Below are 22,245 nucleotides of genomic sequence, written 5' to 3'. Positions count from 1 at the left end.
TCTACCTACTGCTGCATGCACGGGAGTATTTCTCTCTTCAAGGGAGCTATGTACATGCGTGATTCAAAGCAGCGTCGGCATATTCCTCCATGGAACTCTGCAGTAGATGTCATTTCCGGGGTTTCGGGGTTTAACGTTGTTCCAATAAGAGAATATATGAGCTCTGATTGGTCTAAATATTTCTTTTTAAGCCAATCAAAGACATTGGGCTCGATATGGCGAGGAAACGGCATCGAGCAAGCAGTTGCGACGAACACGCCGAAGCCGTCGTGCGGCATGCGCTGCAGAGTGCCGTGGACGCCATTGCCGCAGAGGTATTCAACCTCCAGGGATGCCTCCTTGTTCTGACGAGGATGGACGTGTAGAACTCTGTGGACTTGACCACGTTGACGTTTCGCGTCCGGCGGCTCCACGAACATGTTCCATCGACGGCATTACTCGGCACAACCGCGTACTCGAGCGACATCCCCCTCCGACTGTACCACTCGAAACGCTTAGATCATCTGTCGGACCTTCATGCGACGACTACGCTGCTGCTTAGCTACCTCGTCCACCAAAATGACGCCATCGTCCACGTCGATAGCGCAGAGGACTCGTCCCGCCTTGTGCTGTATACGCGTCCAGCTCCTCCTCCCGCAGAGGTGCTGGATGTGACACTTCCTCTGGAGGTTCTCCACCAAGACGACGCGATCATCGTCGTCGTCAAGCCCCACGACCTCCCCAGCGTCGACGGCCGCGACCGCCCCACATCGCTCCATCGCATCCTTCGGTCCAAGTACCCCAACGTACGTCCATCTGTTGAAGATGATACTAAGTTGGACATGTGTAGGTTCGCATGGTGCATCGTCTGGACATGGAGACGTCGGGGGTGATGGTGGTGGCGCGCACATTGTCGGCGGCGCAGAGTCTGAATGCGCAATTCCGAGCCAAAACCATCGGCAAAACGTACACGGCGGTGGTGGAAGGCCTCTTGTCCTGCGATAGTTGCGTCATAAGTGCATCTTTGGCCGCCGACCCGACGCACAGAGTCAAGCAAGTTGTGGACGAACGACGTGGGAAACCCAGTGAGACCCTGTGCACGTTGCTGCTGCGACACTTGGACAAGGGACACTCGAGGGTCCACCTGACCCCCGTCACAGGCCGAACGCACCAGCTGCGGGTGCACATGCAGAGTGTTGGTCACGCCATCGTCGGCGATTCGCTGTATGCCAGTCAAGAGTGTACGTCGTCGCGGCTGTGTCTGCACGCCACGACCCTGGAGCTCGTCCACCCCACGACCAACATTCCCATGACCTTTTCTTCCAAACCTCCGTTTTAACGTGTCCACGCTCTCGTTATAAGAACCTCTGCAGCTTATTACGAGTAGTGTAGGAATGTGCCTGTCAAAATGCTAACGGGGGCTGAATATCAAACCGATGGTCTTAAAACTAGACTTAATAAAACTCTTTTCCCCCTCTTTTGTCCAGTGTGTACCTAGGGAATCATCTGCCCAACCCTCACGACGTGCATATTGTGGCTTAGTCTTATGCTAGTCGATCTAGTGTAGCTACGATACCCTTCCACACACATGTCGACTCTGCATCGTGGACGTCCACTTGGATGCCCCCGACCAGTCTTCATCTCACTAGATCACGTCTTGGTAGCCTGGTCAACGTCTCGGCCACGAGCTTGAGTGCCATGGGTTGATTAAGAGCGGAAGGATGACCAAATCAACATGGGGCTCAATCGCCCGCCGCCACCGGTCGTCCTTGGCCGAGACGTTGACCAGGCTAGCAAGAGCCATCTCCACGACATTATTTCACAGAAACACCCTGAAAAGTCGGCAGCAACGAGCTGGCTAGCCACAGCGAGACTTTTCTTTCCAGTGTAGAGGAGCCAAGGGGGTCAGTGGGACGGACGTCTGCGATACAGCAACACAGCCGTGGACATGTCTGCACAGACAATGGAGCGTGAGCTCAACCTCGTGGGAATGTGAGGTCCACATGTGATCAAGCAGGCCGTGGGTTAGGAATGCGTCCACACAGGCTTCGTTCTTCGATAGGTTCAAAACCAGTACCTAACGTGTTGACAAGTCCAACCTTGGCGTGAGTGGCGCCGTCCACGCCCCAGTCATGGCTCAAAAACACGTCAAAGCGTTGGGTTTTACTGCGCATATTCAACGCCACGTCCAGCTATTTGGCTTGGCTTAAAGTTCTCTGAAGCAACGAAGGGCGGTGGAGTTTGAGCAGGGACGTGAGCTTGGCCTGGTGGATGGTGTTGGTTACGCCAACAGTGCTGAAGAGCATGGGCAGTTGCTCGAATTCCAACGATGCCAGCACGTCCCCGCCGATTGCATTCGACACGATGCTCGGACCATACACTGCATACGCAGAGCCAAGCGCAGTCATCTCGTCAGCTGCTTGTGCTGGGGACACCGCCTTGAACGGTGTCGCCCCCATGTGGCGCTGCTTGCACCGCCAACGTTGGACGCCATTTTTACTGTAATTCTGACGGAATTGGTCCTGTTGATTGCTTTTTGCATGATCGGTTTCGGAAACGGTTACAGTTTTCCGGTTTCATCCAATAATTGGTTCCACGTTTATGAGACAACTATTGGCCTTTATGTATGTCTACCGGAGTATGTGAAACGGGCAGTTGCGCTGATCAGTGAATGAGAGATCTTGTTCCGTTAGCTTATACTGACGTCCAGACATCACCCCAATCGCATTGTTTGCTTAAAGGGGTATATATAGTGGTACTTGATGATATAAATACTGTATATATCCGTTATCACAACGACGATGCAACCGATGCGACGGACGTGGCGTCTCGCCTTAAGTCCTGGGACGCTCCGGACGACTGGACCCTAACCGCAGACGTCGGCGCCTGGAGCGACCCACTGGACTGGCGTTGGGAATTGAGTTTGAGCTGCTTTTTAGACGACATCAAGTGCACCAACGACGCCGTGGACTTTCGCGACGCAAACACTTCGATGGGCGTGACCGCGTACAACTTGAGCAACTTGGGGACCAGCATCAGCGTCATCACGGCTACCTACACATACATTTACATCCAGCAGAGCGAAGAGTCAATATGCAGTTTCCATCATAGGACCCCCCCATGACAACAGCCTTGGGGAATAGATTTCATATACCGTGCACAACAGAATCAGCACCGCTTGAAACAAAAACACGGACGTAGCCGGCATGGTAGCGGCGTACGAGACGATTAGGAGGACGCAGCCCCCGACGACGACGATGCAGGACGAGGCAAACATCCACGCGGATTCTTGGAAGTCGCTGTCTGCCTGGCGGATCTGGAAGGCCACATATACCCCTCCACACGTCACAAGTCCCTTCCAAAACATGGACAAGGCCGGAAAAATGAACTGGCTCGACGAGCACTGCTGGGTGTCGACGTCCCCGTGAAAGTCTGTCGACGGACCGGTGACTGTGACCGGGTGCGGAAAGTCCACCACCATCCACGCCGCCAAAATGCCTACAATAAGTCCATCATGTTGAATGCTGTGGAGAAATGAAATGTTGTTTTACATACAACTGTCAATGCCCAATACAACGAGAAACCATTGCAGCGCCCGCCACACGGTGATCACCACGCGTTTCATGGCTTTTTGGTGGAAGACAAGGTACACGCGGAGGGACTTTGCGAGAAGGGAGCCAAATACCATCGTGTACCCGAGGGAGGCGGTGATGGGGCGGCCAGTACACAGCCAGGGGGTGGGGGCCCCTCCCCCTAAGAGCGCCGTAGCACAGAGAAAGAAGCCCCCTACCAGCATGAGCACCAGAAGTGGCCACTGGGATCGCTTGATGATGGGGCGTTCTCGAAACCACAAGACCAGAGCGGTCAAGATCGCCAACACCGCCAACACGACCGCGGTAAACACTGCAATACCCACATACGCCTACAACACGTACGGCGTCGCTCTCACGATATTTAGACCAGTAGACTTACCGAGGAACTGAACGGGACAAAGTCGCAGTCGATGACGGCATTGCTCGGGAGGGGGGCTCCCCCTGAACACTCGCTGGAAATGCCGAGATTGGAAGCATCAGGCAGCAGCCACGCAAACGTCACTTGCCTTGTGGACGCCGAAGAGCACGCAGAAATGGTGTAGCTGTAGAACGAGCCGTCACACGCTGGCTGGCGGTAGCTGGTGATCCATCCCGTCTACTCGATTTCGTGCCCGTTGAGCCAATCACAGGACCGACTGGTGTGGAACTCTAGCGGGAGCTCAATCAGCCCTCCGTCGCACACAAACGGCAGCGAGACGTTTGTCGGGTCTGGCCGCGTCCACTGAAAAGACACGTGGCGAATGGTGTCGTTGCATCCGTTGATGGTATATGTGACGTGGTGGCGGATGTCGCAAAGCGGCAGGTTGTCCACCTACGACGTCCACGTGTCGTAGTTGGAGCGAACCCATTGGCACGCGGCGGCAAAGTTGGCTGGCTCGGTCGAACTGGCCTGGAACTTGGTCATATCGGCCATCATAGTCGTCACATCCAGCTGGGTGAGCACTAGTTTGTTGACGTAATGAAGTCGTCATTGCGTAAGATGTTGGAGTAAATCTTCATCAGGTTTTCCTGGGGGTAGTCGACGCTGACGGGGTTGGTCGTGTTCTTTCCGTACCTGTATATCTTCGAAATGACGAATCCATACAAGGGGGGGCGTACCCCAGTTCGCCAAATGTGCCTGTGGCAGTGACCACAACGGCAGGATCCGGCAATGGCCACAGAATACGAGCAAACTTGCCGGCGTTGTCAATGTGAAACATATCGGGTTCGTAGTGGTAGAACGTGATGGCGCCTTGATTTTGCATGGTTTCGACCACGTACGCTTGGAGGCCCGAGTCCCCCGCAAAGCAAAAGTACGCTGGCACGTTGTTGTTGGACATGATCGCTTGGAGGTAACCAGGGTCGTACGCCCACCGCATATTGAGCACTAACATACACGGCTTGCCTATAAAATCATGTTAAATAACGTTGCCCAGGGAGCGGGTTTGTGCATAGAACACCTTGGGCTTCGTTCAGCGTACACGCGTGCGATTTCGAGCATCCGTCCAAGCAACCCCCCACGCCGTCGGCGCAGTATTTTGACTTGGCAAATGCGCGACCGATTGTGCTGGTGCACGGAGAAGAACTCGATCAATTCGTTGGTCAGTGTAAACTCTCGCCAAAAGTCGGCCGAGATGGGGCGAGTCAAGTTGCCTGCAGATGATTCGTGTCACGAATATATCGAAACCAAGGGATGACCTACCCGATACACTGAGTGGGCCAAGAAGGGCATCTTGGACGTTCGCTCGAAGGGTGTAATGCCCGCTCCTGGTCAAGTACTACTCAATTGCGATAGCCTCAAAAAGGATTAAGTACCTTCCCCAGTACCCAATGTTGGACATAGTTGACTCGTTCGCGTGTTGCTTTAGCGTGGTCATCTGCGACGTGGTCCATACTTCGGGGTTCAAATGCGTCGGCGTGCACACCCCTCGCCCCATCGTCGACATGCGCTCAGTCGAGTACGTCCCCGAACTGTACACGAACGACACGTCGTACCCGAGCTAGGATTGTGTCAAATTCATAAATGTCGACTCTTTAAAGGGGGAAAAACAGTAGTCTTGCAATGGATTGTGTTACCACTTCTTGCAGCAGAATCGCGTTCACATACGACGTCACTTCGTGCGTGGGCCACCCGCCCCACTCGGCTACAAATGTGCCTTGGACGGTGCCCTGGTTGACAATGCTTCCAGTAGAGGCGTCCACGGTGGCCCCCATGCCGTACACAGTTTCTTGGAAGCCGCAAGTGGCAGTGTAAACATTTGGCGTCATTCGCAGGTCCTGCACCTACAACCCAAGCCAGTCAGAAAGCTATGGGTATTGAAAACTCAGGTATCATTCACCTTGAACCGGGCAGAACGCAAGGACGGGCGGAGCCACGGATGCACTTTGCGATTGGTCGCTGGGTCTCGAGCGCTCGGGTCGACTTTACTTGTTGCTGCTTGGGCCTTGACCCACGCAGCGTTCATGCACGTTCTGCGGACTGCATCGTGTGTAGACGGCACTGCCATTATAGCTCTTCAATGTGGACATTGACATCCAAGAATAGCAGGGGGTTTCACGAGACTACTGTTGATTTTCGGTGACTTGACAGTTCATTGTAACCACTCGAATATGAGATATTGCCCGCAAACTTGATCTCATAACTTTCACTAAAATGCAATAACACGACAGCCACAATGATGTCGGGGCGAAGGACCTTGACAGCGTCGTCGTTGAAAGCTCAGCTTTGTCAACTTGCCTTGTCTACTGTAACCATGTTTAATCGGCAATCGTCCAATGAGCAAAAGTACCTCCAGTGACACGGTTATACTCCCTAGTACTTGATGGCAGTGTATTACTCCGGAGTAAGCTTACTACAGTAGTACTGTATTCACTAGCTGTCCCATCTTACAACAGCTAACAGTCTAACAGTCGACGACATCAACAAACAGTCTTTTTTGCATATTTCAGTCAATATAAACTCAATTAGTATGCTGTTTTGTATGTGCTGCCAGAATTCCACATGTGAATCATATTGAATGAATCAAATGCTGTGAAAACCAATACCTTGTGAAAAACTTCGCTTGAATTGTCTGACTACATGTCATTTTTGCCCCACGCAATTCATAACCTATATCATTTTATATGCAAAAAGATTATAGAGGTTACAATAAATAACCTGTATCATCGGGTACTCTGTAAAGTACGGACTGGCGAAACACAAGTATATACTACTTTAACGTTAGAAACTTCCTGACGACAACACCACAGGTGTGGTTACAGTATAGCACAACCCCTCGTTGGCCTAAACGATGGTGGCAACTCGTTGGAGTTATGCTCGCCCCGCCGAATTTGTCGTATCTTATACTTTGGGGTTTCGAAGTTGTGTACATGACGGTTGAGGTATCATAAAAAGAGTTTGGGGCCCGTCTGGCAACCTGAAATATTACAATATTCTGGCCCAAAATGCCATTTTGAGGCCAAATTCAACATTGAGACATGTCTTGCTTGAAGAGATTTAGCCCAAATCCAATAATTCCAAGTGGGATTTACTCGTTGATTACAAAATGGACCTTTTACCTCCATTTTGGAAATGGCATTTTTCGTTTATCCCATTTTGCCAGAAATGCAATATTATTTTTGAAGTATTACCAAACGCACCCTAGGCTGCCACAAAAAGTGTCAGAAAACACCTCTTTTTGCAACTTTTCAGAAATATTATGACACTTTTTCAAACGACGGCTTTTGTGTGTTTGGCTACAAAATCTGACATATATAAAGTGACACATTTTTACTGTTTTCTGACAGAAAAAAGTTTGAACTGCAACTGTCCAATGTTTACCTACATGTATTCTATCGATAGTTCTGCTTCCATCATGGCATCCAGAGGTCACATCAAAATATTTGAAAATATTTTCTCACCTCCCATTTGAAAACGGAATTCTCTGTCAGAATATAATTTGACATAAAATTTTCTGTGGCATCCAGACTCGGCCTTAACGTGAATGATCAATTATTGATACATTTAAGAGAGGTGCCTCACCATAGCCTTCGAATCTCCTCGATACAAATCCAATTTCGCCTCTGAAACTTGATGTTTGTAGCTGAAATACAGGGCTGCTTCTTCCATTAGAAAGTATTAACTGTAAGTTTTGCGGCAATTAACACGGTCAAATTTACATTGTCCAAGCAAGGTTACACTTATTTCGATTATCAATTTATGATACACAATTTAAACTTAATCTATGTATCCTAAAATGCTTCGAAAGTGCGTATTTAGGGTAATTCGCAGATTTCTGCCTCCTGATTGGCTGCTTTGCGTATATCATAAAGTGATCAGTGTATCATAAATTGCGTTACATTATTTTCTCCAAAAGCCATTCCTAAGACTTACTTCGAAGTATTGTCGATTTGATACGACGAGCATTAACATGGCTGACATCAAGTCAAATATTCAGCTTTTCTCCAATTTATCAGTTTTTCCTATATTGTCGATTTGATACAAATTTGATACGAGGGGGTGCAATAGAATCGCGCCGACCAAACCGATCCACAATCGATCTGATTGGTTGAATTTCATTTAGAAGGTTTTAATTGGCTAATAATGTTGAGCTCAAATGAAGTAGCCAATCAAATCGATTTAAATTCCAACGAGAAACCACGCCACAACCCGAAATTTCACTCGAAAGCACAATACATTTCTAATTTCAATCATTCAATGAAATCGACAGATTTTACAACTGGGCGAAGCACGCATGAATCATACATTCAAGCGAATCTACCAGTTCTTGGAATGCATAACGTAGCCTGACATGAGGCCGCAGAGGCAGCAAGACCCGAAATGGTGCGAGAAAAGCAGTACCCGAGTCGCGAAAGAAAGCGTAACGGATACACCAGTTACATTTCGAACCGACACTTTGATCAGACAATGGGATGGCAGGCGTGCTGGTTGACGGTCTTCCTGGCCGCCTGGTTATGCTGCAATTCCGTGGTGCGTGGGCAAACTTGTTCGCTATCCAGCTCCATCACAAAAGCACCTGGCGTCGTGCAGGACCGGGCGTCCCCGTCGGGGTTGTATGCGGCGTCGATGGAATGCCACTGGCAAATCTCCTCGACCCAGGCCAATACGGTGGTGGAGCTCACGTTCGACCTGCTGAATCTAGTGCAGTACCGAGGCAGCAACAACGACGTCCTGTTGGTCAACTTGGGCAGCTCCAAACCCGGGGCTTCCATTCCAAAAGGATGGGCGGCGTACAGGAGACACCAGGTTAGCGCTGGCACCGATGATATTGGGGCGTGGGACTACACTTCTTCAAACGGTGGCACGAACGTGTGTCCGGCCACATCCTTTGACCCGGTTACCACCGACTTGACCACAGGGTCGCTCTTGACCGACCCCCAGCGCAACCTCACGTGGATCTACTTCACGGGCGCGTATACGCCGGATACAGACAACGCCATGACACTTACATCTAGTGCGTCCGACGTGTACATTGTTTTCCGATCGTTCATCCAGGGGACTGACACCTCGACGACCTACGGATTTCAGATCCGATATGACTTTGGTACAGATTGCCGCTGTACTTTGTACTAAGTTGGCGTGTAGTGCCGTCCTACTGTGCCCCTGCGACGGTCCTCTCACCTCGCGTGGACGTATCTGACACGATCACCACGTCGGCGTCATACACTGTTCAAGACAATGTCGTGGGGCAGATGCAGCCCAATATCACGTGCGTGTGGCACCTCCAGCCGTTTCGGCTTGACGCTAGTGGCGACCACTTGGGCATGGATGCAGTGTGGATATCCTTTACCAGTTTCGACTTGCAAGGCGTCTCGGGGCTCGCCATGTACTACACTTTCCACTTGAAATTTCCTCTTTTGATCCTGTGGTAGATACGACGGAGGGTCTGAGAGCGCTCCGTTGTTAGCATCGTACAGTGTCCACAACGCCCCCCAAGGGCTAGTGATAACTACCCAAGGAACAGCGTATCTCAAGCTCTCTACGGACGCCAACGCTCGCTCCAGAGGCTTCACCATGTCGTGGAGTACCTCATTCTGCCCGTACAAGTGCTCGGGGCCTTCGCGGGGTGTGTGCCAATATGGCCACTGTCTGTGCGCCAAAGGCTGGAGTGGTGCGTCGTGTAGTGTTCCCCAAGGCTGGTTCTGCACAGATTCTCACTATAACTCCACCGACGGATGCGACTGTGGCTGTGGCCTCTACGGTATGCATATATATATGTATATGCATACAGTAAAATTAACTTGTCACACGATATTATTCAGATCCCGACTGCGACGCCATTGGTGAAACCAACCAGCCCAAACTGTGTACTCCCTCAACTTCCACGGCTGCGTATAGTGGCAGCCAGGGCAAACTGTCCACGGGGGAATGCTTATTTTGCACGCTGCCTCCGTCGCTCCCTGGTAATTCTACCTTTTTCAGAAGCGAAAACGTAATCAATTTCGTAGCGCCTAAATCGCTGCCGATGGTGACGTGGGATGGCGACTACATCGAGCAATCCTGTCCATTCAATTACCAATGTCCACAGGGGAATGTATGCACCACGACTGGAAAATGTGTGGCTGTGCTGCCAGACAGCAGTCCTGTCTTGGGTAGCAGTAGTTCGTACAGAAAACAATGTGTGGCTACGAGCGACTGCCCGGCGTTTACAGTGTGCGATACCGACACTTTTCAATGCGAAGCCCCCGACAGCTTGGGTCTGTCCCTGACGCCCCCCTCCACCGTTTGCTCCCTAGTGGGGCTTACCAACACCTCGACCTTTCTCGGCCTTACGATCGAAGTTCGCCTTCGACTTGCCAGTGCACAGCCCTCCGACACCATCGTCGCGTATCCTGGGTTGAGTATCACTCATAGCTCATCACTGGCATTTTCAGCTTCCATTTTGGGTGCTTGGAACTCCGACGTGAACATCGCCGACGGGTTGTGGCACGATGTGGCTTGGGTGTGGGACAACGTCCAAGGCAGCATGACGTTGTATTCAAAGCAGACCGTTCTAGCGACTACTACGGTTGCACCCAGTGTACCCCCACTTGCACCCAACCAAGCACTGACATTTGGCTCGGCTGACGGAGCTGTAGCCTACTTTCGGATGTCGTCCATTGCGAAGCCGGCTTCAACTCTATTTGCACCTACCTCGTCGTCAGATAGCCCGTCGGTAGTCGCTGAATTCAACTTTGGCCAAGGGTCCACAAGGGATTGGAGTGCAAACCAAAACGATTTGACTGGCTCCCCATCCTTGATCGTGTCGCCTTCAAGTATGTTGCTAACATATTGCACTTACATGTCCCTTGACTATGTGTTTTCTAGGTGTTTATGCTTGTGTGGCGTATCCTCTGGACATTTCCACTAGCTTTACGACGGGGATGGTGCTTTCTGTGACTGGGATAGTTTTGTCTACAACGTGGGAAGTGGGAGTAAAAGCCGCCAATGGTATCGCACTGTTGCAAGTCACTTCGGTCACTGCCAAGTCAGTCCAAGTGCTGGTGGATACCGTAGCTGTGACTTCGCTAGCTATTGCCACCCCTGTAACCTCCAATCTGTCGATTCGTCTACAGAAGCTAAGCCCCACATCAATTGAAATCTGCATCAACGACGTTTCCTGTGTGAAAATCTTGCCTTCAACCACCCTGGCGTCGACATTTTACGTCGCCCATGGTGGCTTCACCTCCACTTGTGTGACTCGTGCTGGTACCATCAATCCCCTCCCCCCACTGCTTGAATAACTTTGTTATTATATCTGTAGATTCTTTAACAGCGTTGGCGCCACTGGTGGCAGTTCCCACACTCACCAAAGACACCCGCGAAGCCTGCATCTTTCCATTTACCCTCCCCCTGCGAGACTGCACTGCGTTCGAGTCATATGTAGCGACCAAGGCGTATAACGCGGCCGCGTTTGTTGCCGTGGCTAAACCATACGCCTATGCAACCTTGGACCAGCTCGTTCAACCCTGCCAGTGCAACACGATGCCCCCTTGGAACACGTCGAATTACGTCATCACGAGGGTGAATTCAACGGCCCCTCCCTCAGTCACGGTGCAGATAACGTACAATTACATCAAGACCCAAGTCACTGCCGGGGGTCCACAGACCAATCAGTGCGCTAGCCAGTGCTTCTTCATAGAAAACACAAACCAAGGACCTCCGCTTACCCCCGCCCTGCCATTCAATAGCTCTGCCAACGCGACCTTTGTGTCTGGAACGACTGCGAAACGATACACCATGACGCGCGAGTTTATGTTTCAGCAGGATGCACACAATATATGGCAAGTGGTAGGGACCGGCGTCGCCCGGACGGAGCGGTGCGTGGTGGAAGGACCGGACGAGGCGGTTGTCGCCACTTCCGTGTCAGTCTTCTCCTGCCAAACCATCGGGGGTTCTGCCTCTGACCCGCCGTCCCCCCAGCCCTATTGCGTGCTGCAAAACACCAAGAAAACATGTTTAGCCGAACAGAATGGCTGCGGAATCGAGAACGGCCAAGTCGTCTACACTTCGACAGGGGGGTCCTTTGAAGATGGCTACGAAAGCAATAGCGTTACGGATGGAGTGCATGAATGCACGTTCAATATCTACCCAGCAATCCACCCAAAGGCGCTGGAACCATTCGCAGTGCTGACGTATGTCGTACCCAAGTCTCAACTTGGGCAAGGTGATGTGTTGGCAGTCACGACATCTATTGGCACGTCGGCGAACTTGATTTCGGGCTCGACCGTCAGGTACTAAGCATGTCCTTATAACGAGGGTCTGACATGGGTTGTCTAGAACATTGATGCAACGCGAGGCTGAGTTTACACTCTCGACGGCGGGCGACAAGTCAGGGACACCTGGCGATGGGTTTATCGTCGAATTCGACACTGTGTACTCGTTTCCAACAGCTCCAACAGCGCATTTCTGTTCGAATGCAGTTACGACACTATCTTTTCAAGACTCGGTGGTATTTCCCACCTACAGCTTTGACAATTCCACGCTAGTCCTTTCACCAAATAGTATCTCTAATTGCGACTTTATCCTCCAAGCTGCCAATGCGTCAGCTGGCAGTGTCGTGTGGGTGCAGTTTCTCAGCTTGGCCTTAACCTCAGACCGCATTGACCTGTTCGATCTGAATGCAGATTCTACCCCGTCCTCCTTGCTGGCTACGATCACAAGCACGAGCTACAGCGTGGAGCATTCGGCTGTGGACTTCAATGGCGCGACAGACTACTTGGTCTCTGATATGCCAGTGGAAGTTCCGTCGAGTATTCTGTTTTGGATCCAAGTGGCGAGTACCCTGACTGCAGATTGCACTGTGGCTAGCGCTTGTTTGACCAACAATATACCCAAGCCAATGAAAGTGCTGGGCTCGGACAACCACTTCCCTGGGTTTAACGTCGTGCTCGCCCCGGACACGGGCGTTTTGTCGGTTCAGTTCAATACCGGCAGGTCGTTTTCCCTCCTCTTTGACGTGCGGCTTAGCTCGTGGCTCCACGTGGCTATCGTTCGACGCAATTCCGACCTGTTTGGGTACATTGACGGAACGCTCGTGCCTGTGGCCTCTGCCGCCACCACCTCCAATGCTACTACTACCACTACTATAAGCCAAGGTCTGCTGTACATTGGTGGCCAGCCGAGCCTACCCGATGCGACCAACATCTACTTTAGTGGCCAGCTACGCCACGTCGTTCTATTCAGTGAGCCCAAGACCGTGTTTGAGATCAATCGACAGATGAATTTGCCGTGCGAGGAGTCGGATGTGTCGTTGGTGGTGTGTTATTCGTTTCAAACTCGGCTGGATTTGAGTCGATTTGCCAACCATTTGCATTTCCACGGCCCGTCGATTCTGCAGTCGTCGGCTTTGGTGCTGTCGCATAACCTGCGCAAAATATTCACGGCCAACTCGTCCAAAGTGCTGCTACGATATTCCTCACCGACGTCGTCCGCCACCGCCGACGCGTTTCGCCTGGTGGCATGGTCGACGTTTTGTGTCATGCCCTGTTTCGGTGACTGCGATGACAGAGGCCACTGCGTCTGCCGCCCAGGCACTTCAGGCCGTCATTGCAACGTCACTATTCCACCGTGTTCGAACCATGTGATTGTGCCGGAGGGATCGGGGACCATCACTCTCCCGAGTCCATCGTCCACAGTGGTACGCGACCATCATTTCGTGCCCGATATCTCTTCACGAGGGGGCTTTGGGGCGCTCGTCGACTGTTCGTGGCACATTCAGCAGTCCAACTCGATCGTGATGCTGGACATGCAATTGGTGGATCTCACAGATGATAACGTCATTCTAAGTATCTACGATGGAGATCGAGTGGCTACCATGTATACTTCTGCGTACAACCTCAGCGCAGCCATGGCGATGGACCGCGCGGCGTTCTTTAGCCGAGGCCAAGTGCAGTACACCCAAGCCGTGATTCGCAATATCTCGTCCACGGTAGCCCTAGCTACGTTGTGGCCAAGTACGTTCAACGCTTCCGCGTGCTCCAAGGTGTATCATGTGGTCACGTTTGAACGGGGAAAGGTCTGTGCGGACGCCTCCGCCGTGGGGCTCAGTCGACGTTTGGCTAGCGAAACCATCGCCACCTTCTGGTGGACATTGTCATCGTCCGCGTATGCCTCAGTGCTCACAACGTCGCAACTGTATTTCAACTCGTTTGACCAAAACTCAGCTAACATCACGGTGGAATACCATTTGCGACCCATCGATACCAGAAGCAACGCCGACACTTCTCCGTATCCAGCGCTTTTTCGACTCCGACGACGGACATCGTCGTTTTCGACATGCAAGGACGGCAGCGACGTGAACTTGGATGGGTTATCCGGCCAACTTGCGGAATTTACCTCCATTTTGAGACCTGATCTAGGCACGAGTGGGTACACTGACCAGTGCCTTGTGACGCCCCTCTTTGACTACACTGGCAACTGGGCGATAGACGCGTCCAAATTGTACTACGGGGCGTTTCGCACCAAGTTTGTGCTCGACCAAGTGCAATCGATACCGTTTACGATGGTCGTTCAAGCAGAGGTGGTGCTGACCACCAAAGATCAGTACATATTCAGCCAAGAAAACCAAGCAGTTGGGTCTATTTTCCTCAAGTTTGCTCCCACCACGAAAGCGTCTGGCGTGTGGATCTTTGGAACCGTCGGCCAAAACGACGGCGTCGCATCCACGAATCCAACGTCGTTCACGGGCGAGTCGGTGCACTTGGCCATCACTGTAGTCAGCGGGGTATGGACATATTACGTCAATGGCGTCAGACACTCGACTTTGAACACCGTCACAAACTACCAAACATGTGTGGCCACAGGACGGGCGTCGTGCCAGCTGCCCATATTGACGTTCTCGGACGTCCAGAATCGACTCGTGATTGGGGCCACCGTATCGAATGGTCAGGGCGACGGGTTCTGGATCGGAACGATCCAACGCGTAAAGGTGTACGAGTCTGCGTTGAGCGAGGCTATCATTGGTTGCTTGGCGGGCGGAAGCAGGGCCACTGTGATACAGTCCACTGTGGTGAACGCCGTTGCATCCTCAACCAACAGCACTACCGCCACATTGAGCACCATCGATATCACGACGGTGACTGTCCAGGCCACCAGTGTCATCTCGCGACTGGTGCGGGAGTGGACGCTGGTGAGGTCGCCGTGTCAAGTTCCCCCCACATCGCTCCAATTGGATGGGAATGCCGTCGCTTACATGTTGAATGTGCCTGACGTGCAGCTATCATCATCGTTGGTTTGGAACTCATTCGACGACACATTAGCCCAACTGTCGTGGCGAAATGGCTCGTTCTTCAGTCAAAGTACTTTGAAACGGAGTAAACGCTACGGGTTTGGGCTCACCACCGAGCTCATTGTGCGTCTCTTGACCGAGTATGGTAATTTGGTGGAGAACACGCCGTACCACATTACCAGACTGTACGTCAACTCTGTTGGTCCTACTGGTGCTGTCGTGAGTTTTACACTGACAAATGTATTTCGTTCCTCTGTGGATGCAAAAGCCACCCTCGTCCGGTTCAACGATACGTGGCTCGTGCCAGCATCTATCGAAAGACTGGTCCCCCCAGACTTTGGCGTAGTTCCCCCTGTGAAATGCATCAGCTCCACCAATTTTACCGCCTCGGCGGGGTACTTCTCGGACGGGCAGCCCACGGAAACGTCCCCAAGTGTCCACGATACGCTGTGTAAGTGGGAGATACAGGCACCTCCAGCCCAGACGATTCGCTTGCAGTTGGACTTGTTTAACATTGACTGCACTGAAGGCGTACTGCTCTTGGTGGATTTGGACACGGCCGTTTCCACTGCTCTCTGCGGGAATATCACTACCCGATCGATTACGGTAGGAAGAAACATGCGCTTTGTATTCGGCATCGGGCCAGCTACAGGCCCCCAACCGACCAAATCCACGGGATTTTACGCCAAATACTGGTTCTCGGGACACAATTCAACACAAAACACGACGGACGTTCCAGCTACGTACTCCAACTGGACACTGGTGGAGACTAGCCCCACGACGGGAACTTCGCAGTGTCAAGTGGATGCCAGTGCTGCCTTGTCCCCTCTCTATCCGTGGCAAGTGCAAAGTGTGAGCTTGACATCGATATTTAATCGAACTTGTTATGCCACGGAAATGCAATCGCCCAATATATCGCAATGGGACGTGGAATCTGTCGATTATGACGGTGGCAGCCCCACGTGTTTACAGTGGGAACATGATGATTCCATGCCTTGGACAGCCACAGACGTTCAAATCAGTCGCACCAACGACTTGACTTCCATACCCCCCCCTACTTTGGTCACCCAGTCCTCACCCGCGTTGGAGCTGACTTCGCACTCTTCTATCCCTCTAATTCCATTCCAATCCACGAAAAGCAGTGCCGAGATCCGCTTTCAGTCGCAAGGGAGGGGGGGTCGTAGTCGAGTGGTGGTGGCTTACTCGACGCGGAAAGTGTACTATGTCGCGCCTCCGAGCTACCGCCCTGCCGATGGCAGCATGGGCGACGGCAGCCTCGACGCCCCCTTCACTACCGCCTTTGCCGACTTGTTTGCCAATGTATTGAGCGACGGGGACCTATTGCGATTGTTCCCAGGGCGGTATTCCGGCTCGTCATACTGCAATCTCGTAGTAACCAAGGCGGTGGGGGTCGACTCTATCGGGGGACCTGATAGAACCATCGTCGATTGTCTAGGCACCTTTCGGGGGTGGCAGCTTGCCCACGTTCGCGGGCTAACCACCATCACTGGCATCACATTCACCCAATGCACGGTATGTATACATTTACATGTACACACGTTTGGTGAAAGCTCACGAATTTTGCATCAGGTAGCGTCTAATGTACATGGCGCGGCGCTATGGATATCTGGTCCTACGGTGCTACACCAGTGTCGATTCGTGCACAACACTGACGGCATCGGGATCGTGGCGGTGGTGGCCCCCAGCGCCAGTCGCCTAGTCGACTGCGAGTTTGAGCTCAACGTCGGCAGAAGTGCGCTGGCCATTCTGTCTGCGACTGTCACCGTAGCTGACAGTCGATTTCTCAACAATACCTCAACTGGAACGGAAGAAATTGTTGTTGTAACGAGATATGAAGGCACGGGAGGAGCCAACGTCCTCGGCAACCCAGCCTCCGCCACGGTGTCCAATTGCACGTTTGCCAGGAATTCTGGCGCGGCGGCGCTGGGGTTGAAGTTCTCCAGCAACGCCGTCGTGACCAACTGCTCGTTTCTTAGCAACCAGGCGGGTGGAATCACCGTGTTTGCCGCCATGCTGGTATTTACGTTCAATAGTGCGCAGGACAACAATACAACTGGCCTGCTTGGGACTGTGAGGGGCTCCATCACGAGTAGTTGGAATGTCTTCGACTCGAATCGAGCAGATTACGGCGGAGCCGTATTCGTGACGGCCGCCACGTCATGGAATGGATCGTGGAATGTATATCAAAACAACGTGGCAACAGTTGCAGGAGGCGCCATGTATGGCACTCCGGACAATTTTGTGGAATCGCACAGCAGCTTTCTGAGCAATTCCGCCGGACCAGACTCTTCCACGACAGACGTCGCGACCAAGTTCACAGGCGGTGCCATCTCGTTTCAAAACGGAGCCCACATTGACTTCAAAAGTAACCTCTTTCGCGGCAATTCTGCGTCCACAGCCGGTGGCGCCAGTACGTTTCCCGCATAAATATATCACGAAACTATTCGACTTTAATCGCTGGCTATGTCTAGTCTACCTCCAATCCAGCAGTGCCACCATTCACTCGAATCAATTTGACCAAAACACAGCGAACGATGGAGACGGGGGCGCGGTGATGCTAGCCCAGTGCACTCAACAAGGCGTGACCTTTCAGTCCAATTACTTCGTGGCCAATGAGGCGTCCAACGGGGGTTCTGTTGCGCTGGACAGTTCGACCTCCGTGACGCTCGACGGCGACAGATTTGACGCCAGTCTGGCGTTTTTGTATGGAGGCGCCTTGTACTCGACCAGTCAGTCGGAAGTCCAACTCGTGAATGTGTCGATTCTGAGGGGGGTGGCGGACAACGGAGGTGGCGTCTACGCGACCACCGACTCGATTGTGACGATAACCAACTCGACGTTTGCCAGGTGCTCCAGTCGGTTCGACGGCGGCAGTATCTACGTCATAAACCGCGTGTTTTTGCAGCTGTATCAAGTGCAGTTTGACCACGTACGTTGCTCACACGATTCTATGTATTCGGAATCCTATTTTGTCCTTTGTAGAGTTCTGCGCTGGGCAACGGAGGTACCCTCGTAGCTATGTCCCAGCGCACCCAACTCGTCATGATGAACGTCGAGATGGTCCACTCCACCGCCGACAAGGGGGGCGCCGTGTACCTGATCGACTGCAAAGTCTCTCGGGGGAATGTCCACGGGCTTCGGATTGGACAGAGCGTGGGGCGGGTCATGGGGGGAGCCATCTACGCGGTCCTGGTCGAGATGACGTTATCCAACTTGGTGACGTGGAACACGTCGTCTGTCAACGGAGGGATGCTGTCGCTGGAAGATTGCACCGCTACAATCATCGACTCGGAGGTTCAGTTGGCCACAGCCGTGGTCAACGGGGGCGCATTTTACGCGATTGTGTCGACTCTGACCTTGATTTCGACATATCTCGAGAGGAATGCTGCGGCGAATTACGGCGGGGGCGTGTACGGATTTGCCAGTACACTACACGTGACGGACGGGTCGGTGATTTCCATGTCCACGTCCAACTTTGGCGGTGGGGTGTTTGCTGCTAGCTCCACCGTGTACCTGGACGAAATGACATTTGAGGGCAATCTAGCGGCCACAGGGGGGGGGCTATGCACAGACATGTCGGATGTTTGGGCCACAAAGTCGACGTTTGACGGGAATGTGGCCAGTGACATGGGCGGAGGCGGGTACATTTCATACAATTACGTTCAACTAGTCAATTCCACCATCGTCGAGAACGAAGCGAGGCAAGGAGGGGGGCTCTATCTGACCAAACTCAACGGCTTCGACATCCATGACTCCATAATTTCCCAGAACCGACTCAACCACGAACTCCGCGCGATCGGCGGGGGGCTGGTTGTGATTCAGCTCGGAGCCAACGCCGCTATTGGCAATTCCACCTTGGAAGGCAACGTTGGGGGCGACGACAGCCAAGGCGGGGCCGTATACGCAGACAACTCCGGCGTCACATCCAACTCCACAGTTACTATTCGAATCGACAGTGCGATATTTAAGGGGAATGCGGCGGGGGCGGGGGGCGCCGTGTACTTGACTGCGATGGCCGTAGATTTCATTCACACGGTATTGCAAGCAAACTTGGCTCGAACAGGTGGCGGGGGTGCAGTGTACTGGCAGGGAAAGGCCGAGCCCGGGGGGTTGCAAAGTCAATCGTTCAGTCTGAACCAAGCGTACTGCGGGCCTGACTTTGCATCGACCCCATACGCGTTGCAGCCAGTGTACACGGTTCCCAGTACGGTAGAGGATTGGGCGGGGGAGGCCAGTGGCCAGCCGTTCGAAGGGACTTTTCTTGTCTATGTGGTGGTACGCAATGCATACAAACGATGACATTATACCTGTGGTAGTACTTCAATGACGAAAATACATCGTAGGACCAATACATGCAAACGGTGAAGACTGACTATTCCGTGCTCGTGGCTCTACAGAGCGCCACGTCAGGGGCGTTTGTGACTGGCGCGTCTCAAGCGACCGCCGTCGCTGGCGTCTGCGATTTCAAAGGCGCATCGGTGCAGCAACTCCCAGGTAGGGAAAATTCCCCTTTGGCCCAAGACTCACCATAAATACAGGGCGGTCCATCACGATCACCGTGTCGTCCCCTTCCCTCCGCGCGCTGGGCAACGTGACACTTCCCGTCCGCAAGTGCGTTCGTGGGGAAATGATCCCCCTCGGGGTGTCCCAGTGCATTCGCTGCACCTTTGGCAAGTTCAGTTGGAACACAAGTGATACCATTTGCCACGATTGTCCCACTGGCGCCGTCTGCGGGGGCGGGGACTCTGTGATTGCATTGGAGGGGTACTGGCGTTTTGCCAATTCCACGGGAGTTTGTCCCAATTTGGACCTCCCGTACGACAACTGCAAGCTCAACGTCTGCCTCGGCTCGAGTTGTGGGGGGTATGTCGCAGCCGCCCACACCGCCACGGTCCGGCTAGACGGCCCAAACAACTCGATGGTACTGAGTTTGAGCTCAGGGGAAGACGCATCCGCCAGCTATTCCGTGGCCGATCAGCTGTTCGTGGTCGGCAAGGTGGTCACCGTTGTGGGCACTGCCAACGACCAAGTGTACGTGACTGGCGACGACGAGCTGCCGACGGAAGGCAGTGTCAACATCTTCTGGCCGGCAGACCAAGTATGCAGTGACGGGTACACTGGCAACTTGTGTCTGCAGTGCGCCCGGGGGTTCACTCGCAGTGGCAAGAGTGCATGTGTGGCATGTCCGGCCAATTACACCCTGACGATCTTGGTGTTAATTGGGGGGGTCTTTGCCGTGGTGGTGATTGTGGTCGTGCTCATCCGCATGGCGATCAACAAGGCCAAGAAGAAGTCCAATCTGACGTCCATCTTGACCAAGATCTTCACGTCGTACCTGCAGCTGATCATCCTGGCCGAGTCGTTCAACGTGGACTGGCCCAAGGAAGTTCTCGCCATGTTTCGCGTGCAGGGCGCCGTGGCGAGTCCTGGCGACAAGCTCATCTCGATGGCATGTCTGCTGGACTACTACACCCAAGATGTGTCGTATGTGGCCAGCTTGAGCGCGTATTACACGCAGCTGGTCCTGTATTTGTGTCTGCCAGTGTGTGGCGTGGTCTTCCCCGCGATCTACTGGACGACTCGATACCGAGCTATTCGACGGCGCCACCACGCCAAGGACTGGGTCACGGCGGTACAGCCAGGTATATATATATATATATATATTGATATATTGACATAACCATAGGAACCCTGGACCTGGTGTCGATTGAATCTGTGGACAAGTTGTTTGAAAGCGTGGGGGAAAAGCCGAGTGATCTGGTGCTTGTGGTCGTTCACTCGTTTGTCCAGCAAACGCCAGCTCCTGTAGCCAGTGTCAAAGCCGCCTATTTGGCCGCCATCAAGATGGAAACCCGAGCCAAACTCGTCGTCAGCGTCATCGTGATCATGTTCCTCATCCACCCGAGCCTGACCAACCACTTGTTTCAAATGTTTGCCTGCACTCAACTAGGCTCAGACGAGACCGGCGCCCCCCTCTACTTTCTGAATCCAGACCTGGACGTCAAGTGTTATACAGCATCGCATTTTCGGTGGATGTACTGCGTGGGCATTCCAGCACTCATCGGGTTTACATTGGGCATCCCCGTGTTTGCCTTGTACGTTGTCTACAGCTGCCGGCATAACCTCGACGACCTCAGCACCAAACTCGAGTATGGGTTTCTCTACATTGGGTTCCGACGGGAGTACTTTTACTGGGAAATCTGGTGCGTACTTTGATGTCATATCCATCCAGTAGGAACTTACCCTCATGAATTATTAGGGTTATGACGCGCAAGATCCTGGTGTGCTTTATCGCAGTGTTTTTAAAACCCCAGGGCACGGGGCCCCAGGCTCTAGCCGCCACCGTCCTGGTCTTTCTTGGGTTATATGTGCACATGGACTGCCAGCCCTATGAAGACAAGCGCGTGAATCGCCTCGAGCAAATGGCCCTAGTGACGTCGCTGTTTACGATGTTCTGTGCATTGTTCTTATACCAGGTCGAAGTCGTGGGGGTGTCCCGCGTACTCTTTGGGGTATGCAAGTCTACTACTTTACTAGAGGATTGGATTATTGTGTTCTTGTAACGAGGGTGGGTATTAGGCGATGGTGATTGCAGCCAACTGCGTGTTCAGCCTCGAGTTTAGTCGTCTGATGGCAATGGCGTTGAAGGACAAGGCAGTGGGGGCTATGAGTAAACTGACGCAGCTCAAAGCATTGCAAAACGCTGTCCATGGGATCCAGGCCACGCGGCGCCTCACCACGACCGACCGCAAGGTGTATGTGTCCCAGACACCTAAACTAGGCTAGAAATGCAGGCATTGTTTCCCAAAACTCATCAGGCCTACGAGTACTATTAATAACTGTATGCGGGAGTTATATTATTTCTTCGAGTGCACCTTAAACACCTTAACCACCTTAACCGTAAATACTCTTACGTTAACATTAGCTCCTAAATTCCTATTCCTACACTACTACCGGTAGTAATA

At 52.6% G+C, this 22,245-nt stretch overlaps 5 protein-coding genes across 5 annotated transcripts; 2 read left to right on the top strand and 3 right to left on the bottom strand.

Moving 5' to 3' along the window:
- The first annotated feature begins 208 nt into the window (after positions 1-208).
- H257_16943 (hypothetical protein) lies at positions 209-1,454 on the top strand. Its single transcript, XM_009845563.1, has 3 exons — positions 209-314; positions 366-785; positions 830-1,454. The coding sequence occupies exons 1-3, from the start codon at positions 216-218 to the stop codon at positions 1,316-1,318; spliced, it is 1,008 nt and encodes a 335-aa protein (XP_009843865.1). The 5' UTR covers positions 209-215; the 3' UTR covers positions 1,319-1,454.
- Positions 1,455-1,884: 430 nt separating this feature from the next.
- On the bottom strand, positions 1,885-2,438 carry H257_16942 (hypothetical protein; the record flags this gene model as incomplete). Its single annotated transcript, XM_009845562.1, has 3 exons — positions 1,885-1,931; positions 2,057-2,145; positions 2,206-2,438. The coding sequence occupies 3 exons, from the start codon at positions 2,436-2,438 to the stop codon at positions 1,885-1,887; spliced, it is 369 nt and encodes a 122-aa protein (XP_009843864.1).
- Positions 2,439-2,769: 331 nt separating this feature from the next.
- Positions 2,770-4,485, bottom strand: H257_16941 (hypothetical protein; the record flags this gene model as incomplete). The annotated part of the gene is made up of 6 exons (XM_009845561.1): positions 2,770-3,033; positions 3,134-3,477; positions 3,535-3,901; positions 3,952-4,150; positions 4,172-4,383; positions 4,417-4,485. 6 exons carry the CDS (start codon positions 4,483-4,485, stop codon positions 2,770-2,772), a joined length of 1,455 nt encoding a protein of 484 aa, XP_009843863.1.
- A 272-nt stretch (positions 4,486-4,757) lies between these two features.
- H257_16940 (hypothetical protein) lies at positions 4,758-6,058 on the bottom strand (the record flags this gene model as incomplete). Its single annotated transcript, XM_009845560.1, has 6 exons — positions 4,758-4,956; positions 5,012-5,204; positions 5,254-5,318; positions 5,367-5,551; positions 5,628-5,834; positions 5,891-6,058. 6 exons carry the CDS (start codon positions 6,056-6,058, stop codon positions 4,758-4,760), a joined length of 1,017 nt encoding a protein of 338 aa, XP_009843862.1.
- Positions 6,059-8,439: 2,381 nt separating this feature from the next.
- On the top strand, positions 8,440-22,148 carry H257_16939 (hypothetical protein). The gene is made up of 16 exons (XM_009845559.1): positions 8,440-9,094; positions 9,136-9,376; positions 9,423-9,751; positions 9,813-9,953; positions 9,999-10,805; positions 10,858-11,238; positions 11,294-12,263; positions 12,310-16,792; positions 16,850-17,690; positions 17,752-18,209; positions 18,263-19,555; positions 19,624-19,774; positions 19,819-20,922; positions 20,967-21,483; positions 21,540-21,792; positions 21,860-22,148. Exons 1-16 carry the CDS (start codon positions 8,458-8,460, stop codon positions 22,064-22,066), a joined length of 12,813 nt encoding a protein of 4,270 aa, XP_009843861.1. The 5' UTR covers positions 8,440-8,457; the 3' UTR covers positions 22,067-22,148.
- Positions 22,149-22,245: the final 97 nt, after the last annotated feature.

This window comes from Aphanomyces astaci (assembly GCF_000520075.1).
Source record: "Aphanomyces astaci strain APO3 unplaced genomic scaffold supercont1.95, whole genome shotgun sequence".
NCBI lineage: Eukaryota > Oomycota > Saprolegniomycetes > Saprolegniales > Verrucalvaceae > Aphanomyces > Aphanomyces astaci.
This window is presented reverse-complemented; position numbering and strand designations above follow the sequence as displayed.